Source organism: Elaeis guineensis, chromosome 16 (assembly GCF_000442705.2).
Source record: "Elaeis guineensis isolate ETL-2024a chromosome 16, EG11, whole genome shotgun sequence".
Lineage (NCBI taxonomy): Eukaryota > Viridiplantae > Streptophyta > Magnoliopsida > Arecales > Arecaceae > Elaeis > Elaeis guineensis.
Genome location: NC_026008.2, coordinates 41,342,759 through 41,358,368, shown reverse-complemented (window position 1 = coordinate 41,358,368; position 15,610 = coordinate 41,342,759). Strand labels below are relative to the sequence as shown.

General features: G+C 37.5%; 2 protein-coding genes across 4 annotated transcripts; one reads left to right on the top strand and one right to left on the bottom strand.

The window, feature by feature from the left end:
• The first annotated feature begins 806 nt into the window (after window positions 1-806).
• LOC105059205 (pentatricopeptide repeat-containing protein At3g50420) lies at window positions 807-4,655 on the top strand. Of its 3 annotated transcripts, none has more exons than XM_073250019.1 (3): window positions 807-2,286; window positions 2,389-3,729; window positions 3,809-4,655. In XM_073250019.1, the coding sequence occupies exons 1-2, from the start codon at window positions 1,065-1,067 to the stop codon at window positions 3,216-3,218; spliced, it is 2,052 nt and encodes a 683-aa protein (XP_073106120.1). In that variant the 5' UTR covers window positions 807-1,064; the 3' UTR covers window positions 3,219-3,729; window positions 3,809-4,655. The 3 variants fall into 3 exon arrangements, with proteins under 3 accessions (XP_073106120.1, XP_073106119.1, XP_019711034.1); XM_073250018.1 differs by having other exon boundaries at window positions 808-3,729; window positions 3,809-3,875; window positions 4,169-4,655; XM_019855475.3 differs by having other exon boundaries at window positions 808-3,729.
• Window positions 4,656-5,499: 844 nt separating this feature from the next.
• On the bottom strand, window positions 5,500-14,597 carry LOC105058916 (eukaryotic initiation factor 4A-3). The gene is made up of 8 exons (XM_010941992.4): window positions 14,150-14,597; window positions 11,122-11,362; window positions 10,964-11,044; window positions 10,427-10,534; window positions 10,216-10,335; window positions 7,508-7,675; window positions 6,473-6,559; window positions 5,500-6,078 (listed from the first exon to the last, which is right to left on the bottom strand). The coding sequence occupies exons 1-8, from the start codon at window positions 14,458-14,460 to the stop codon at window positions 5,965-5,967; spliced, it is 1,230 nt and encodes a 409-aa protein (XP_010940294.1). The 5' UTR covers window positions 14,461-14,597; the 3' UTR covers window positions 5,500-5,964.
• Window positions 14,598-15,610: the final 1,013 nt, after the last annotated feature.

The following is a 15,610-nucleotide window of genomic DNA, read 5'->3' as shown; positions in this document are numbered from 1 at the left end:
TCGAGTTGAATCATAATTTTCTATAAAAATATTTTGAATGATTGGTTTTTAAGACTAGTTGTTCAAATTATTTTAAAAATTAGTTAGTAAAATTATAGAAACTAGAGTTGATAGTTTGACTTAGTTGTATTTGATTGGGCTAGAGATAAATAAATGATCTCAAATGATCTATGAGTAGAGTTGTCAAGACAAGTCGGCCCACCTCGACCCACCTCTAAACGGATCAGGGTGAACTAGCCTATTTAACTGACGGATTGAAAAAATCCCAACCTAATCCGTCATGGACCGTGGGTTAAAAGGGCCAATCCATCAAAATTAAAAAAAAAAATCTGTAAACAGTAATATAAACTGAAATTTATATTCAATTTGAGCTCAAATCAACCTATCAAAATCTCACGTCTCAATTCTTAAAATCATAAAATAAAATTATCAAACTCAAACTAAATATTTAATACAATCCAAACTTAAAAGACTTTAAGTTTCAATTTTTAAATTAATTTAGAGGTAAATCAAAGTTTCAAAAAATTATCCTCTATATCATTATTGTGGTCTTCATCATTCAATTCTTTATTTTTTTTTCTCCTTCATCAATTATCTCTTCAATAATATTAAATTTTTTTTTAGAAATATATATATATATAAAGAGACGGATCAATCCGTTTCGATCCGTCGATCCAAACGAGATGGGTCATTTAATCTACTTTTAAACGAGTTGCTAAAATATAAACTCAACCTGACTCAATTATATGGTAGGATAGGCTAACTCGATGAGTTCAATCCAAATTGACAACTCTATCTACGAGTGGATATGAGTTGAGAGATCTTAACCTGTCTTTTGTTTGGTCGAGCCTGAACCAAGATTCTAGATTTTGTACATCAATGGATCACACAACCTGAACCAAATCGAACACATTGCCAGCCTCCGAGACCAACCTTTTGGAAGCGTCCCGAGTCCCAACCCACCCCACACCCTCCCTGCGAGTCTCCGCGCGGCGGTTTTCTCCAGTCTCCCGCGACCCTTCAAATGCGGCGGTTTTCTCCAGTCTCCCGCTTTCTCTCTTCCCATGGCCTCCGCATCCGGTCCCTTCTACTATAGCTGCGAAGGCCCCTTAGCTTTAGTAGCATCGTCTCTCCTCCAACGATGCACCTCTCCGGACACCCTTCGCAAAGCTCGCCAGCTCCACGCCCTCATCCTCATTGCCATACCACCAACATCGCCCCCGTTCCTTCGCAACAACCTCCTCTCAATCTACTCCAAGTGCAGCTCCCTCGGCGATGCCCAAAAGGTCTTCGACACAATGCCGACGAGAAATATCGTCTCCTACAACGCCATGATCTCTGCTTATTCTAAAGCTCCTCGCCACGCTCACTCTGCTCTCCATTTGGGCCAAAAGATGGATTTTGAGGGACTCAAACCCAATGCTTCCACTCTTTCTAGCCTTGTCCAAGCCTCATCTTCCCTTCAGGACCCATGGACCGGTTCTGCCATCCATTCCCGGGTCGTAAGTTGTGGTTTTTCAAATAATGTGTGCGTTCAAACTTCACTCCTTGGGATGTATTCCAATTTGGGAAGTGTCGAAGCTGCGGACCGGGTCTTCAGTGAGATGGGCGAGAGAGATGTCATCGCTTGGAACTCTATAATTCTCAGCAATGTGAAGAATGATAGTATCGAGAGGGGCTTGCAACTCTTCAGCAGCATGTTGGAGACTGGGTTAGTGCCTAATAACAGTACATTTACCATAGTTTTGAATGCTTGCGGAAGAATAGTGGATCAAATTAGAGGGCGAATTATCCATGCCCAGATGATCAAGTCCGATTTTTTACTAGATGTCCCATCACAAAATGCCCTGCTTGACATGTACACCAGCTGCGGAGACATAATGACTGCACTATCAGTTTTCGAGAGGATCGAGATACCTGACTTGGTCTCTTGGAATTCACTGATTGCCGGATATTCTGACGTCGGTGACGGAGAGAAGGCCATGGAAATGTTTGTTCAATTACAAAAAATGTCTCTGTATGGAGGGCCCAACCCAGATGAGTATACATTTGCAGCTGTTGTTTCTGCTAGTGCTTCTCTACCCTCTATATATTATGGGAAACCTCTTCATAGCCAAATTATTAAAGTAGGACTGGAGTTTTGTATATTTGTAGGAAATACACTAATTAATATGTACTTTATGAATGATGAGCCAGATTCTTCTCGAAAGCTATTTAATTACATTCCGGAGAAAGATGTCATAATCTGGACCGAAATGATTGTTGGTCATTCAAGATTGGGCGAGGGTGAGTTGGCCATCAAGTACTTCTATCACATGTTGGAAGAAGGGCACAAAGTTGATAGCTTTTCTCTTAGCAGTGCCTTGAACTCATCAGCTGATCTTGCAGCACTAAAACAAGGTGAAATTATCCATTCTATGGTGGTGAAAGCAGGATATGAATCAAATATGTGTGTCTGTGGGAGTCTAGTTGATATGTATGCCAAAAATGGTAACATTGAAGGTGCTAATTCAGTGTTTTATAGAATTGCGAACCCAGACTTGAAGTGCTGGAATTCCATGATTGGAGGATATGGCAACCATGGAAATGCTGAACAGGCCTTTAAGCTATTCAATGAGATGGTACGGCGAGGACTGGAGCCTGACCATGTTACCTATGTATCTCTTCTTTCAGCATGTAGCCACTGTGGTCTGGTTGAGAAAGGAAGGTTTTATTGGTTTTGTATGTTGAGTGATGGTATAATGCCCGGACTAAAGCACTATACTTGCCTGGTGAGTTTGTTAAGTCGTGCAGGACTTTTGCAGGAAGCAGAGGAGTTGATCATGAGATCACCTTTCATTAACAAGTCCCCTGAGTTATGGAGGATTTTGTTGAGTTCGTGCATTGTTTTCAGAAATTTGGCTCTGGGTGTCCATGCAGCAGAGAAAGTCTTAATATTGGAACCAGCTGATTATTCAACCCATATATTGCTTTCAAATCTTTATGCTTCTGTAGGAAGATGGGATGCCGTGGCGGAGATGAGGAAAAAGATCAGAGGACTAATGCTTGAGAAGGAACCAGGGTTAAGCTGGATTGAGATAAAAAATATGGTTCATGTTTTTTCTGCTGATGATGATTCCCATGTACATGTAGATGATTGCCGAAATGAATTATTAAGACTTCAGAGAAATTTGAAAGGATGGGAAACATCAGAACTTTATTTGCTTTGCAGTGTGTAAGTGGTGAAACAGGTACATTCAATGTGGCTTCATTAAGAAGTTGATTGACTATTGTACAAGAAAAGGACAATTCTTTGCCATCAAACATGGTATTTGGACTGATTATGGATTTGCATGGAGTGTCTCATTCAGTAGAAAGAGTTTGCTCCTAGGCTCTGCCAATACTTCACCAAACCATCTATGGTTAAATTCTGGTCTCTGCCCTTTCATTGCAATATTGTTCCATTGCGCAAAAAGGATGACTTGAGCTAACTTTGAGACATCTCATAGAATGTTTGAATGGAGACCATGAGCACAGACTGAATCCAAATAATTATGACAGAAGCAGAGCGGAGCGGAAAGAAGAGGCACGCTTAATTTAGGGAGCAGACACCAGGTCCTCTTTTTTTTCTTTAAGAAGTGCTAAATTCTGAACAAATGTTGCTCTGATGCTGCAAATCAAATACTAGAGCTCATTTTTTGTTTTGGCAAAATAGCCACTAATGGATGCTCGGCTGACTACTCTGAAAAGGTATATGCATACCACAATAATTCATCATTTCACATCTAGCATGATTATGGTGGTGATGAGAACAAGTTATTCTTTTCAGGTACTAATTCAGCTATGGGCCTACAAATCAATTGGACTGGAGGGTTGCATATATTGGAACCCGTATGGTATAGATCAAAGTTGAAACTCTTATATGATGATTCCATGAGTTGAAAATATTCTACATGTTGCATGACACTAGTAACTGTTATTTTGCCTAACATGGACCATCATGTTGATTTTTAAGTGAACTGGTTCCATGTAGTCCTCTGCATCTTGATGTTTGTATAGATTCTTTTGATGCTGATTTACTTGTGTGTAGCGCTCATGATATCATAGGTCTGATTGCCATACCTGCCATAACAAATTATTTCCATCACTATGTTCTAATGAAAATTTGTAAGTGCATTTTTGGCTGCAGAGAGAAGAAAAGATGTTCAATCTATTATACTGTAACATGATATGGGAGAGAAACGTGCATACAAGTGCAACGTACATGGAGGAACTCAACAGGTCCAGGAATCATTATCTATAACCCGTTTAGATTCCAAACACATCCAAAGAAGTGCATGCATGCTTAGAAATCGAATATGGGCGCAGGGTTGTGGCAGGATGGTTTACTAAGCATTGGCAGCTTACCGTCTTGTGAGGTTTCTTTTAAGTTTGTTATGGTAAATTCAACATTATATTTCTTGTAAACTTAGGACTTTTTTTAAAAATTATTGTTAAGTAAAATTAGCTCTTATGGCCATCAAATCGGGACCACTCTTTTTATCCAACATATACAAAAATATATTTTCATGTTTACACATATGATTCGCTGGTAGCTTAAAGAGAGTACAACTGTACAAGGGATTATCTAATAAAGTAATACTCTATCCTAGTTTTGAAATTTTTATCTGCAAGAAGATTTTGTTCCTTCTAATATTCTTGTCTAATTTGTGGTTTCTGTTTCATAGTCTGGGGCTTCAAGCTTCTTCTTCCATCGGTTTTCCTTATTATTATTATTTTTTTAATTTGCTGTCAACGCACTAGGGTGCCCTACAATTTCTCATTTGGCTATGCAGTTTATGGTTTCTTTCCAAAACAATTCAGTTTAATAAAATCAAAGGTTGAGTTCTACCGTTTGTATTAAGATTTTATTTTATGGAAAAAAAAAAAAGGAAAAAAAAGTGCTACACATCGGGGATGAGAATCTGTTGCCTTTACGCAGAGATTTGTACCTATGACTTGGTTTATTTGAAGGACTCCTCTCTGAGTGGTTTTATAGACAGAATCTAACAAAACATGAATTGGCTTTTATCATGATATAAAAGAGAATGCAGAGTACATCTGACCTCAAATCTTCTTCCTGATACTTATCAGCCAGATTGATGTCCAATTACCAGCTTCAGCACCCCTACCGCGAACATCAAAGCTCTGAACAACTCCCTACGAACAGGGAGGCCGATAGACTGCTGGTTTGATGGTTTACAAGTTCCAACATAAGCAGATAATATAGCTTTAACATCATCACGTGACCCAAGGCATCTACTGAAACCTCGTAGTTGCCCTCTTTGCTGTACTAATCCCTTGCAGAGGAACACAGTGGGGGCTTGTGACGATACCTACCCGCAGCATCCACAGGGAAAAATCCTGGCCTATGTGATTGCCTTGCAGGTCGAGCAGCCCGGCAATGGTATCACCATTAAAAGCAAAAGCTATGTCAATTCTGACCGTGCAATCAGTCATAGATCAACTTTTGATCAGATGTAAATGTAAACTCAGTAGACTATGGTATAATTGAACACATCTAACCATGCAAACGAATATATCAGTTGCCAAGAGTTACATCGGTAAGTAGATGGATGACTGGAATATTGACACCTGATATATCAAAGACTGGAATGTTAATGGTTAATAGTAACGCATCATTGTCGCTGCAATATAAACATCCACTCAAATCGAGTCAGTAAAGAAGCAAAAGTCATCAGCCTATATTTATACATGCTGTCCATCAAACACGCACATCTTGACATCTTGACAAACTTCCAAAAGCAAAGCCAGTCATGATCTCCTTGCTCCCAATCACCAGCAACCAGAAAGTCTTGGTTTACATAAAAATGGCAAACCTTACCATCACCAGAACATGGAAAAGAACATCCCTAAAGAGAAATAGCTCCCTGGTGTCTCCCTTCAGTACCTGCCTTGCATGTAAGCTTCTTATCATCTGGTTTTTCAAATAAGATCTGCCACATTCATTGGCATTTCATCGATCTGAGTACTATAATATTGTTCAATATCTCTTAATATCCTGATGTCATCCTTGCGCACAAAGTTTATTGCCACACCCTGCAAAGCCCCGTATACAGTGATTATTTTAACATCAATAGTTCAGTCCAATAATGATCAGATATACAAGCTACCAGACTAACTGCAGCACAAGGAACAGGCGGAGTGATGAGAATTATTCAACAAAAACGGCCAAGTACTGATCTACAATGCGAGAGGCTAACCAGTATAGAAACCAGAGTCTCCATTCATTAGCCACAAGGCCAACATATGTAATGAGCAGACAAAGGCAGCTCCATGAAAATTAAACCAGAACAAAAAATTATAGCGAGGAACTCTGATGTCAAATCCAGAACACAAAAAGCTAAAATCCATATGTATTCAGAAAAAAAGGCTTAAGACAACAAACACTAAGCTACTTATCCAGTAAGGGGACTGAAAGAAAAAGATATACCTTACGACCAAAACGACCCGACCGACCAATCCGATGTATGTAAAGTTCTCGATTGTTTGGAAGATCATAATTTATCACTAGAGAAACCTGCAGAAAAGAAACTCATGGTCAAGCATTGTACAAGTGTAGTAGCTGAAAAAAGGGCCACAAAAAAAGCCTCAATTAAAATTAATGAGGCTCGTATTAATGTGCTCATCCATCATTAAAGTTCATCGTTAAATATGCAATAAAGGTTTGGGTATTGAAGCTTTCTATCTGTGAGAATTTGTTAATTTGTCATACTCTATTTCAAAAATAGTTAAAAAAGGAGAAAATATTCTATCCCACACATCACATGAGGCCGATGTTAATGATGCGAGTAGTGTTAATAACACAACACAAATGTTTAGCTTGTGCGGAGTTCTCCATTTACCATCTCGACGGAAGTATGTATGACACTTGCATTGATAATGGAAATTTTTCCTCAGCAATTATTAAAGTTCATTACTTGATGTGCAACAGAATTTTGACTATTTAAGTTTTTTATTTACTATAATTTGTTATATTGCTATATTGCATTTCAAGAATAATTGAAAAAGGAAGAAAAAAATCATACCCGCGCATCGCACAGGTTATATGCTAGCACATAGCTAAATCCTATTTAAAATTCTATTTCTTATCTACATAATTCCAACTATTTAATTCCTCTAATTTAAGGAAGGGAAAAAATGCTGACTCCTAAAAAAAGGAAAGAGGAAAAAAACTTGGATTCTAAAACCTACTGTCAGAGAGCCAACTTTCTGGAACCCTCTCTTCCTCTCTAATTTGAATCCAGATCAAATCTGATCCTTTTTAAGGAAAATAACATAAGGGAAAAAAATATAAGATTCTCTCACTATTCTTTTCAGAATTTATGTAATTTAATTCATTTTCCTCAAGAGTCCATTGTACTCATCTTGATTGCTACCTTGCCAAGAATATGGATATGTTTTAATCAGGTACACAGTTAATTGACAGAACAATACACCGACTCAAAGTATGTGTATAAAAACTTGCCTGCTGAACATCAAGCCCGCGAGCCCATACATCTGTTGTAATCAACACACGGGTTGCGCCTGACCTGAACTCTGCCATGATCGCATCCCTCTCCTTCTGAGGCATGTCACCATGCATAGAAGATACCGTGAAGTTATTGCTGCGCATTTTTTCAGTCAACCAATCAACCTGCCAAAAAAACAATCAGCTAATGCAACAAAAGAAGATAAAAGAGAATTCAATCTGAATTGAAGTTTTGTAAAACAATTATTAAAAAAAAAATCACTTCCCAAGAGAGATTAAGAACTATTATGCTTTATAGCAATATAAACCTGCCCTGGCAACGGAGCATTGATTAAGAACTTTAACTCAATGACCTGTATATGATTTACCATCCTAGAAGACAAACTTTTTACTATTTTAAGAAGTGACTCTACTCTTGGAGTTAAGAAAGAAAGACGGAGTCCCTGTGGATTTTTAGTTTTTAAACTAGCTCTATGTTCATGTCAACATTTGCCAGTGACTAGGGGCCCTAAGGCCAGTCCTTAGTCACCTAAAGCATTGCAGGTGTGGGAGTGTTTGGGTACAAGTGTGGGGAACCAGATCTCTCAACAATATTTTGCATAGGAACTGCCAAGAAAGCAGGTACAAATGTGGTTACCTGAAAGATTCTAAAGCAGGTGCAAACAGAATAGTTCAAAGTGGGTGTCACCCCCCTGAGCAGCAGATTCCAGCTAAGGACCAGTCCATGAACAACATTTCTTTTGGCCAATGCTGGGGAAGAAAATGCTCATTGACTGTTGTTGGCAAGACCAAAATATTCATTTTGCAAACAACTGCTCTTTATTCTTTAGCTGCAACAAGTAGATGGATAAGTGTTTCTTAATTGAACCTACAACATTGCCAAAGCTTCCATGACTTATTATCAGTAATTTGGCTGGTCAAGATGTGGCACTTCTTATTAAGATTTTTCCCTTTCCTCCAATATTAGTCATTTTAGGCAGAAAAGTGGGACTCCATCCATTTCTTGGTCTATAAGCTAATTTATCGATGAATATTCTTTCATAAAAATAGAAACTAAGCAGTATGACTTGGAGTAGGTAGAAGCTGTGAAGTATTGCTGTTTTCAAGTGATTTACATATTCTTATGGCACTTCTTATCAGTGGTCCTCTTGCCTTCTATTTACCTTGAACAGAAGACTCCCTGCAATTGGTTGACAATATAGATGGAAAGGAATTTCAAGTGTTTCAAAAATTGTTATCTTATTAAAATGAGTGTTAATATATGAAAAGCAACAGTCAGCAGCAATCTGTTTGGGCAAGTTATATGTAAAATCTCATTATTCTGGGATTTTCTTGATTATGCAATATGTTGCCATTTGATTGTTAGAGCAGAATAATATTTGCACTAAGATTTTATGTCCCGGCATAACAGGGGGCATCTCAGCTGTCCTGTCATGTTCCTATGAGAAAATGAGATCAGGACACCAAAACCCATCCATATAGGGAGAGAATAAAAAAGAGGAAAAAAAAAAGGAAAGATGAAGAAAAATAAAAAGTGAAAGAAAAGAAGAAGAAGAAAAATAAAAAAAAAAAGGAAGGGAGAAGAAAAAGAAAGGAAGCAAAGAAGAAAGAAAGGAAAGAGAAAGAAGAAGAAAAAGGCAAAAAGAAAGTAAGGATCAAAAAAGAAAGAAAAAGGAATGGAAAGAAAGGAAGGTAGAAGAAAAAGAAAAAAAAGAAGGAAAGAAAGAAAAAGAGAAAAAAAGAAAGAAAGGAAAGGAAAGAATAAGGGAAGAGAAATAGAGGATATATACCAAGATGCATGACGGAACCGCTGTTGGAACAGAACGGTAAAACAGGAGCGTCCCGTTCCATAGAGAAAATGGGATACCTCCAGCCCATGGGATTTAAAACTTTGATTTGCACCACCAAGAAAACTAATTCTACTATTATTTTATGTTTCACAAATAATTGCACCTTTTCCTTTTACACATTAACTACTTTCACTTGTCTTCATGCTCCCCTTCAAACGGATTAGAACATTCCTTCTTATTGATCAAAAGCATGACATCTACTTAAACCTAGATCTTTCGTCTTATGGCATTGGGTGGTAAACATAAGAGCTAGCTGCAGCAAGGTATGTCAAATCTATTGTATAGTCATCAGAAGATGCACACTTATCTTCGAAATTTTAATGCCTCAACTTTTTTATATACGGCACAAAGCCCTCTATGTTGTTTTTTGTTTTTTCACAGAGCCATTCTTTAAAGTGAAGAACTATTCTATTATTGTCTATTGAGACTCAACAAATAATGAAACTAAAAAGGAGTAATTAGAGGAGTGGCCAAGAACAAATGACATGAATGAACTTAAAGCTAGTAAACAAAATGTATAATTTTTTCAATGCATAGGCAAATGAATGGTTACTTCATTTAAATATATGGTTTCCACTGATCAAACAGGTTAAATTTAGTTCAGAAATCACTTGAGTCATAAAGGAAAAGAACCATGGATGATTAGAAATTATGCGTAGACATAATGTTACTTGCTAGTGTAAAAGAATTTTTCCAGTTTAATCACAATTCTCAAAAAAACTCAATGAAATGAAGTTAAAAATTCAGGCAAATTTTTGCAATATAGTCAAAATTTGGAAACAAAAATAAGAGGCTAGTTGCTAATAACTGTAAACTGTCAAGAGAAGAAGAAAGTATCTGCTGAAATAATGCCACCTTTCTTTTTGTGTTACAGAAAATAACAGCTTGAGTAATTGTGAGGGTGTCATATAGATCACACAATGTATCAAACTTCCATTCCTCTCTCTCGACAGCAACAAAGAATTGTTTGATCCCCTATACATAACAAAAAGGGCATGAGTTCAGTATTCAAAACAACCAGGTGAAAATCATTAGAAGGAAAAAAAAAATACAGCAAATAATTTACCTCCAATGTCAACTCATCACGCTTGACAAGTATTCTAATGGGATCAGTCATAAACTTGCTGGTCATCTCCAATATTTCATGAGGAAGTGTTGCAGAAATCAGAACAACCTAGAAAAGTAATTCAAACACATTACAAACATCTGGCATTGCTTAAGAAGCACTAGGTGATCTTTTGAAATGTCAACTTCATGTTTTGTTTTTCAAAAGCTGTAGGATAGGCCTATTATAAGACAGATTCTGCGCCTATTTGGAAACTCATCCACCATATATGTTTATAAATACCACAAGGATAAGGAAGGCTAAGGAGAGGAAGCAGAAGGATAGATAAGTGAGAGGGATCAAGGGAAGCCATTGTTTCCTTATCTCAAAATCAAGTAAGATGATAAACAAGATATCACATATGCTACAGAGATAGAAAATCAAACAAAATATCTATTGGCAAGCCATAATATAAGTACAAATAGCCACCTAGAAGGATTTAGAAGCAAAAAATGCAAAAACTATAACAAGGGCTAGAACTTTTAATTCTGATCATACCTGAAGTTCTGGAGGAAGATATCGGTATACATCATATATTTGGTCCTTGAAACCTCTGCTCAACATCTCATCAGATTCATCCTATTCCAATGACACAGTATTATTTGCAACAAAATCTACAATAATGCAAACTTGCAAAGAAGAAATGTTATACTCACGAGGACTAAGAGCTTGATGGCTCTTGTGCGTAAGGTCCTTCTCTTGATCATATCACAGACTCTGCCTGGTGTCCCTGAAACCACATGAACTCCATACTCTAGTTTTCTAATATCCTCGCCTATGCTTTTCCCACCAATGCATGCATGGGCTTGTACATTTATGTAGTCACCAATAGCCAATATCACCTTCTCAGTCTGGGCAGCAAGTTCTCTCGTTGGTGACAGGATCAATGCCTGAACTCTGGGGAAAAAAGACACCTACTTCAAGTTAACCAATCATAATTAACAAAAAAAACAGAACCTTATCGGATGTCCACAATACAGAAGAATCAAACAACATTCTTGCAAAAGTGAAAGAAACAAAATACAGGTTAAAAACACCAGAGAAATTTGACTTGGGATGTGATGATTGAAATATTGAATTTTTTTCTCTGACAATACAAGGCCTACTGCTCTGTAAACACTAAATACAACCATCCTATATCCTGCTTATTTACTTATACATGCAAGACGATATCCAAAACTCCATGCTCATACATTAACCATGATCAAGCTTCAGGGATAAAAGGTTTGATGTGATGGATCACTAAAACCAACTTCTCATTAAACTAATGTAATGACCACTAAAGCATTATCCAAATTATTCATGGCCAACTCTGTGGATCCTTAATCAAATAATTTCTATTAAGGGTGACCCCACTTGTTACAGCAAGCTTTTCAATAATCATTTTTCACACAGCCATCAATGCTAGCTTCGATCTTCCCCTCCTTGTCTAGACCCTTAACAGATCCAAGCACAACTCCTTGTCAGAGCCTCCTTAGATCTTCATTACACATGTCCATACCATCATATAAATCTCCCATCATTTTGCTTTATTGTGCAAGTCTCACTCCTATGAAAATAAGTATTCCAAAATCCATCCTTCCTAATTTCACCTAGCATCCATCTCAGGGTTAGGGTTTCTTTACATTCATCCTATGTGCTGGAGGCTCTTTTTTCTTGGACATTTTTAACCAGACAACTTTGTGGGCCTTCTTGCACCTTGAAACATTTTCCTTTCTAAGCCCACGCACGCATGTGCGCGCGCACACACACACATCTACACACATGCGCGCGCACACACACACACACACATATATATATACAAATAAAGAGGGTACAGGTAGCCTAGTTGCAACAGTGCAGTTACCATCATATATGATTTTGTGTACTCATAAAAACATCAATAAGGGCCTGTTCAGACAGGAGAAAACATGCCTATATAAATCCTATGAATAGGTCTATAGTTCCAGATACAGCATAGGCAAGAAAAAAAGGGAGTTTATGATTCTTACATGTGTTTTAATGTGTAACTAAAAAAGAAATTGATGCTAAATCAGAAAGTGTCGATGTTAACTAGAATATAGGTCTATGTCCACCATGTCTCATTGCTGGGCATAGAGTTGCAACTACAACCCAATAGGAGATGCACACTTTTGCTTCCCTTTCAACAGTCATGGAAAAGCAAATATGAAGATTATGTCAATTAAAAAGAAAACTTAATCAAAGCCATAAAGACAAATCATCCAAGATAACTGTTTATAGTAGCATAAACACATGCAGCTAGTGCTCAACATATTTTTAAAATTTTTAAAACCTAAAACACCAATGTTCTCATCTCAACCTTCCAACAAATGTGCACTCACTGAAGATTGAAATAAGAGTTTCATGGCAATTGAATGGGTTGATATGTGCTATTGACAGTGAGTTAAATTAATAATATTGGTGTACTCCAAGTCTATGGATGTCAAATTACAAGTGAGATTGAGGAAGTACCATCCATCTTGAAGCAGTGAGAATCAAAAAAGACATCAGGGGATGTTGCAATGTATGCTCAGGTGTAACTTCATGTCTAGAAGGTAGGCGATTGTTGACAATAGAAAATGGAGCAAACAGAATGGATGAGAAGGATGGATGGAAGGAAGGAGATGAATCCATGAGAGCGATGACCAAGCATATATTAATTAAACTAGTTAAATCAATCTTTTAACCTTTTCCTAGAAAACTAGCATCCATTTACTTAACTTTCACACATGTTAACCATATATCCTTAAACAACCGAGTAGACAGCTCATGCTTCAGTGGTATACTCAATAGTAATATATGGGATGCTTGGAAGAAAACATCTCCTTATTTTAACAATGATCAACTAAATAAGTTACATGAAAATAAGAACCTTAGTTTTCTAGCATGCTTAAATCAATAATTTTAATTTGCTCAGTCAGGCTTGGCAAAGTTGAAGAAAACCCACATCACTGAAATGGTGATTTTAGCCATTAAAAAATCCATTTTCATAAACACATCCGACTTTTAGGGTTACAAATCCCAGACTCTAATCATCTCAGCTTGATCTGACAGAAGACCAAATAGTTCCAAGTCACACTAGATTGCTCCTACAATATATAAAATATCCTAAGACACGACCACTTTGAGTTTCTTGCTACCCAGGAGAAGAAAGAAATCATTATTGCAAGCATACACATCTTCAATGCAAATCGAATTACTGTTGCTGTGGAGTGAAATTTCAGGTACTTTGCGGCTGCCTAAGCTCTCGGAGCTCAAACCAACCTTCTTGTAAGCTCTCAAGCTTTAACCACTGCATCTGTGTTCTAAAGTCCTTTCTTTGCCAGGCAAATATGCAACGAATACTTGAAGAACAGTTGCATGCCGGAATTTCTACAGGTACATTGTGGCAGATCTTTGTGATTTTAATAAGTATGCAAGTGATTCTGCTCAAAATGCATTTAACTCAATATCATAACAGTTTCTTCAAAACGATACTTGGGGTTTATAACAATCATCTCCACAAAGAAACCTAGGGTCCATAACAATAATTACTATCAAGAATCTTGATAAGCAAAAGATTCAACAGGCAAAGAATCAAGAATGCGATTTACGATACAAAGAACAATCAAAAAATCAATCTTTTTATCCAAAAGCATGAAATCAACCAAAAGAGAAAGAAAAATATGAATTGAAATATCGTACTCCCTCGAGGTGGTGTCCACCATCTGGCAGACGGAGAGAGCGATCATGGATGTCTTTCCGGTACCAGATTGGGCCTGGGCGATGACGTCGCGGCCCTGGATAATGGGAATCACGGCCCGCTGCTGGATGGCGGAGGGCTTCTCGAAGCCGTAGGCGTAGATCCCCCGGAGGAGGTCGTCGCGGATCCCCATCTGGTCGAAGCTCGTGATGGCCTCCACCCCGGGGCTCGTCTCGAAAACCAGGTTCTCGTCGTCGACCCCCCGGCCCTGGGGCTGCCGACCCCGAGGGGCCGCCATCGCTGCTGCCGCCATGGAAGCTGAGAGAGAGCTCGCGGCAACAGAGCTTAGGGAGTTGGGCGAGGGGAGAAGCACGAACCCTAGGAGGAATTGTGGAGCTCGGAGATTATTAGAGCGCGGGGTTTTCGAGCCTATGAGAGGGGAGAACCTGGGAGGCGCAAATGTCTTATTGCTAGTATTCCCGTATGCGGATGCGAAGTCATCAACCGTCCGATCTTCATCATCTCAATCACCTCCTAAATGGACGGAAGAGATCGCATGCCGCTCGTTGAATTTAATTATAGTAAGTCCTCAACACCTTTGGTTTCTGGTGTCACGTTTTCCGTTACGTTTTTTCTTTTTTCTTTTTCTTTTTTTTTTTGCCAGGGGGTGAGTATTACATTAAGTTCCAATCTCCATGCCAATATATTTAAAAGAATATGTGATATAAAACAAAATTAATTTTGATATTTTTTATTAAATAAATATCTATAAAATTATTGCATTTATAAATATTTTAATTTTTAAAAATTTATCCACATGCTTGATTGAACTAATCAAAATTATTATTTTTGTGGAAACAATGGATTTTGTTGCTGAGTACAGCGTCCGCATTCCATATGATATACTAATTTATGTTTTTAGTATCTTTTTTTAAGGAATATGACATTATAACATGACATCCTTAGTTTGTTAAAAAAAAAAATTTCATTATACTGGATGGATCATACGGGATGAAATTTCACTCAACTTGATGTTATCTAGAGCCTAACTAGATGAACGATATATACTTTATTAACTTATAAATATAACCATATGTATTAATCAACTATAATTATCGATTCATCAATAGAGTATATTAAATATGTTCTTTGTGTTAATTTAAATTTACATGGTGTTACCAATCTTTTATCATCCAAGTGATTTTCAACTTTTATATATATATATATATATATATATATATATATATATATTATCAAAGCCCTTCATATTGTCCGTAGGTTCAATGGGTTATTATATGTTGATTTTTTGGATAAAAAAGTACATTAAAGCATGTCTCTGGGAATAGATCCAAGATCATATGGTACTATAGAAGCAGCATAGAAGGAGTTGGTTGGAAGGTAAGGATAGCATGACTTGCTAATCCCCTAGAAACTAAACTCATTCGGCTAGCATGGAAGGAGTT